General features: G+C 49.4%; 2 protein-coding genes across 4 annotated transcripts in view; one reads left to right on the forward strand and one right to left on the reverse strand.

The window, feature by feature from the left end:
• The window catches only part of frem1a (Fras1 related extracellular matrix 1a), an 83,475-nt gene extending 82,133 nt beyond the window's left edge, over positions 1 to 1,342 (forward strand). The window contains exon 37 of the mRNA XM_076288460.1: positions 1 to 1,342. This exon is cut by the window's left edge and continues 1,484 nt beyond it. The gene's annotated coding sequence lies outside the window, so the exon portion shown is untranslated.
• Positions 1,343 to 2,137: 795 nt separating this feature from the next.
• The window catches only part of usp53a (ubiquitin specific peptidase 53a), an 80,636-nt gene continuing 77,773 nt past the window's right edge, over positions 2,138 to 5,000 (reverse strand). For all 3 annotated transcript variants that reach the window (XM_076288461.1, XM_076288462.1, XM_076288463.1), the window contains 2 exons: positions 3,490 to 4,214; positions 2,138 to 2,984 (listed from right to left, as the gene is read on the reverse strand). In XM_076288461.1, the coding sequence (XP_076144576.1) occupies positions 2,908 to 2,984; positions 3,490 to 4,214 (802 nt within the window). In that variant the 3' untranslated portion in view covers positions 2,138 to 2,907. The remainder of the gene's footprint in view (positions 2,985 to 3,489; positions 4,215 to 5,000) is intronic.

A 5,000-nucleotide genomic window follows, 5' to 3' on the forward strand; every position in this document is an offset into this window, starting at 1 on the left:
CCAGTGTGTGTTTCATCCATGAGGCCAAACACCGCACACACACTTCGCTGTACAGAACTCTGGGCCAGATGTACTAACGCTTTTGCGCCCACTTCAGGCATATTTGTTTCGCAACATGCGTGTAAAATCATTGCGAGGTATGTACAAACAGGCCGCAATGAGGTAAAAGCGCAATCTGCCTGTCGCGGGAGCTGAAAATGTCTAATTGCGCTTTTCGTGTCATGCATATGCATTCATGGGAGGATCCAGGGGAAAGTGGGAGTTTAGCGTAAAAAGATGGGAGGGGAAGAGTAAAGAGCGCCTAATTATGTATTCTGCGGTATGTACAAAGACTGCTCCTGAAAGCGCACGTCTATTCTGCGCCTAAATACTTGCGCCTTGTAAAAGCAGGTGTTAATCCAAATTGCAGTTCAATGCGTCAATAAGAGAACCTTTCAAAGACAACAGAATCGCTATTTAGAGCACCAGTTTTGCAAGTCTTTGTAGGCTACTATCAAAAGCAACATTAACTTTCGTTGGCCTTTCGAATGTCTTACTTTCACTTTCACATCATTCACTTAAACTTTCCTACTTGCTAGATTTGACCAATCTTCTATAGCCTACGTGCACAAGTAGTTTGACTAGAACTACTGATCTTCATTATCTCCCTGCTCGTTGACATCTTATCATCTATGGTATTATTTCATGATCGCTAAACGTTTGATTCTTTTTAATGTTGTCATCAGTTAACTTCATTCAACTGCGCTTGTAGGCTCTGCCATTCAGTTGTGGACGTTCGTAAATTGCGTTTATGGGCGGAGAGAGGCAGAGAAAGGCGCAGTTTACACCAAGGATTGAACGATTGATAAATACGACGGAAACTTGGGTCTGTCAGCGTTCGCAGTCTGCGGTTTGTCCATGGCGCTGATAACGTTACGTTCGCAAATGTACGTACATCTGGCCCTCAGTGTAGAACTGTGTAGATGTCTGTGTTGGTGTGCGGCTCTGTGTGTGTAGATGTCTGTGTTGGTGCGCGGCTCTGTGTGTGTAGATGTCTGTGTTGGTGTGCGGCTCTGTGTGTGTAGATGGATGTTTCATATCTGTCGTCTGGACTGAACGCTGGCTGAAAAGAACACTGTCTCTGCCACTGCTTCTTTTGTTACGGACGACACACACACACACACACACACACACACACACTCTCAGCCAGCGGCCGCCTCTGTTACTGTGAATTAGCTATCTTTGGGCCGGGACCCGGGACTGTGGAATGCCTTCCATTCTTAATGTTTTATATTTTATACATTTTAATACTGTTATTGTTATAAAGATTTCATGGTAAAACATTTCAAATGTACTCTCCTAATTTAAGCCATTTTAAAATAAAAAATCTTTTAAAATGTATATTTGTGTGGAGATTGAAATGATTAGTGTGTGTGCTGCATTCACTCTGATCACACAGTGTGAGCACTGTGTAAGTGTGTGTGTGTGTGTGTGAGCGCTGCGTGTGTGTGTGTGTGTGCTCTGATCACAGTGTGTGTGTGTGTGTATGAGCGCTGTGTGTGTGCTCTGATCACACTGCATCAGCATTGATGAAGACCAACTCATTACTACCATATGGCCTTGACACCTCAGCCAGCAGCCGGCCCAGTGGATACCCAGTGTCTGCGCGGGGACTAAAGCTAAGCAGGTGAGGGTGCGGGCAGCACCTGGATGGGAGACCTCCTGGAACCATGTGGCTGCTGGAAGTGGTGTTGTGGAGCCAGTAGGGGGCAGTCTTCCCTCCCTCTGGTCAGACAATCCCGATGCCCCGGTACAGTGACAGGGACTGTGCTGTAGGAGACGCCGTCCTTCGGAAGAGACGTTAAACCTGCTCCTGACTCACTGGTCACTTGCAATGAGAGGTCGTAGAACAGCCCGTCTTAGAGACTAGGGGCTCCCTGGTGTCCAGGCTTGTTGGCCAACCTGGCTCGTTCCAGCTGGACACCTCATCATCCCCATTTCCTCATTCTTAACCTCAAGATGGTGCTGTGCCTTGAACGCATTGGGGTGGGGGGTGGGCCCGGGCCCCCCCCTACACATCAATGTCATGTGACCCCAGCGTCATAGAAAAAGGTCAGTTTGACTGACTTATTTTTGCCAAATAACATGAAACCATATGTATGATTACATAAAATAGTTTATTAAACAGCTGTTTAAAATAAAATTAGTCATACAAAAGCATCTAAAAAGGTACACATTTTTACAAATGGTAACACCTATTTTAAATCATCTTTCCATAGAAAATAAGGCACTGTCCAGTGTCATTTGGGGCTACATACAAAACATACTGAACAAAAATAAAATATGCCACATATACAGCAAAAGTCCAACTAGCCGAGGGACAGGACCAGACCCTACAAATGTACACCTGTCCGAAAAGAGACGGACACCTCTAGAGTTCAAAGGTCATCAGACATGCCTAGAGTTTAAAAGATCAGACATGCCTAGATCATTTACAGATCAGGAAAGACTTTAGAATCAGATCATCTTCTGCACAGAGAGGAAAGACTTTAGAATCAGATCAGATCATCTTCGGCACAGAGAGGAAAGACTTTAGGACGGGACTGAACCGAAGTGTGGGGGTGAAGGGTGCCGAGCGGTTTAGGTTCTCGCGTGGCGGTTCTTGGGGGGTGCCGAGCGGTTAAGGTTCTCGCATGGCGGAGTGTAACGTTTCAAAGTTGGTTGTGATTTGTGATCACCGTAATCTCAACAAGCTCTTAAATAATCTCACTGCTGTTTCAATCACCATAATCTCAACAAACTCTTAAATAATCTCACTGCTGACGGAACTGGACAAAGTGACGCAGGCGGTGTGTGAAGAGGTGTGTGAAGATCTCATCCTTGGCGCTGTGCAAATGTCCTGGTAACACATTCATCATCTGTGTGTGTTCACAGGAAGCCATGCTCGTCCAGACCTTTAAAGGACACTGGGTTCCACTTCACCGCTGCCTTGTTGCTGGTGTAACCTAGAACACATGGAACAGTAGCATCATATACTAGAACACATGGAACAGTAGCATCATATACTAGAACACATTAAACAGTAGCATCACATGTTATAATGGAACACAAACAGTAGCATCATATGTTCTACTGGCACAGACAGAGAGGAGAGAGAGAGATGGGCGGATTCCTACATGCTTTACCGGTCGGTGTGTGTGTGTGTGTGTGTGTGTGTGTGTGTAAGTATAGTAAGTATATATACTCTTTCGATCCCGTGAGGGAAATTTGGTCTCTGCATTTATCCCAATCCGTGAATTAGTGAAACACACTCAGCACACAGTGTACACACAGTGAGGTGAAGCACACACTAATCCCGGCGCAGTGAGCTGCCTGCATCAACAGCGGTGCTCGGGGAGCAGTGAGGGGTCAGGTGCCTTGCTCAAGGCCACTTCAGCTGTGCCTACTGGTCGGGGTTCGAACCGCCACGGCTGCCCCTCACTGTGTGTGTGTGTGTGTGTGTGCGCGTACCTGCTTCAGGTTTGGGTCTGACGGAGTCAGACGGCTGCGTCTCTGAGGGGGTGGGGCTTCCCTCCTCCCCGTGGTCACTCTCCCCTGACGAGCTTGGCTCCTCCTCCTGGGCGTCGGCCATCATGTAGAGGGCCGGCCTGCGCTTGTGGTATTTGGCGCGGTAGGTGTCCGTCATGCACGTATCCACGGAGAAGTAGGTGGTGGGCTGGGCCGTGGGGGGGGCGGGGTCTGGGGCGGCCGCATGGCCGCGTGTGTGTGTGTGTGTGTGTGTGTGTGGTGAGGCGTCCTGCCGCTCCTCGTCCCCCTCGCTGGCCGACTGCTCCGTCCTCTCCGGGTCAGAACCAGAACCAGACCGCCAGCTGCCGTCAGACGAGGGGGGGCGTGGCTCCGGCACCGCAGACTCCGCCCAGCGCCCGTTCCGGTTGATCCTGTCCAATCGTGGGGAGAGGGGGAGTGGCTTAGGTGGAGTAGGAGGCGGGGCCGGGGAGCGGTGCGAGGAGGAGGAGGAGGAAGAGGAGGAGGCGTGTCGCTGGACGAGGGGAACCGCGTCATCGCTGCCGTAGCGACGCAGGACGTCGTCGTAGCGCAGCAGTGCGTTATCCAGCTCGGAGGAGGGACCGGTCAGCTCGTCGGAACTGTTGCACTCGGAGCTGCTGGTCTTGGGCAGAGGCAGCACCTCCCCCTCCAGCTCCGCACCTCGGGGGGTGTACCGGAACGCTCGCTGCCTGGGGAAGGACACACACACACACACACACACACATACACAGCAGAGCAGAACAGTGAGAATAAACACACACACACACACACACACACAGCAGAGCAGAACAGTGAGAATAAACACACACACACATACACACACACACACACACACACACACACACACACACACACACACACACACACAGCAGAGCAGAACAGTGAGAATAAACACACACATACACACACACATACACACACACACACACACAGCAGAGCAGAACAGTGAGAATAAACACACACACACACACACACACACACACACACACACACACACACACACACACAGCAGAGCAGAACAGTGAGAATAAACACACACACACATACACACACACACACACACACACACACACACACACACACAGCAGAGCAGAACAGTGAGAATAAACACACACACACACACACACACACACACACACACACACACACACACAGCAGAGCAGAACAGTGAGAATAAACACACACATACACACACACACACACACACACACACACACACACACACAGCAGAGCAGAACAGTGAGAATAAACACACACACACACACACACACACACAGCAGAGCAGAACAGTGAGAATAAACACACACACACATACACACACACACACACACACACACACACACACACACACACACACACACACAGCAGAGCAGAACAGTGAGAATAAACACACACACACATACACACACACACACACACACACACACACACACACACACACACACACAGCAGAGCAGAACAGTGAGAATAAACAC

The sequence above is a fragment of the Alosa pseudoharengus genome, unplaced genomic scaffold (genome assembly GCF_046254945.1).
Source record: "Alosa pseudoharengus isolate Yale_2024_CS ecotype anadromous, Long Island Sound unplaced genomic scaffold, YU_APseudo_1.1 YU_APseudo_1.1_scf_17, whole genome shotgun sequence".
In the NCBI taxonomy this organism is placed as follows: Eukaryota; Metazoa; Chordata; class Actinopteri; order Clupeiformes; family Clupeidae; genus Alosa; species Alosa pseudoharengus.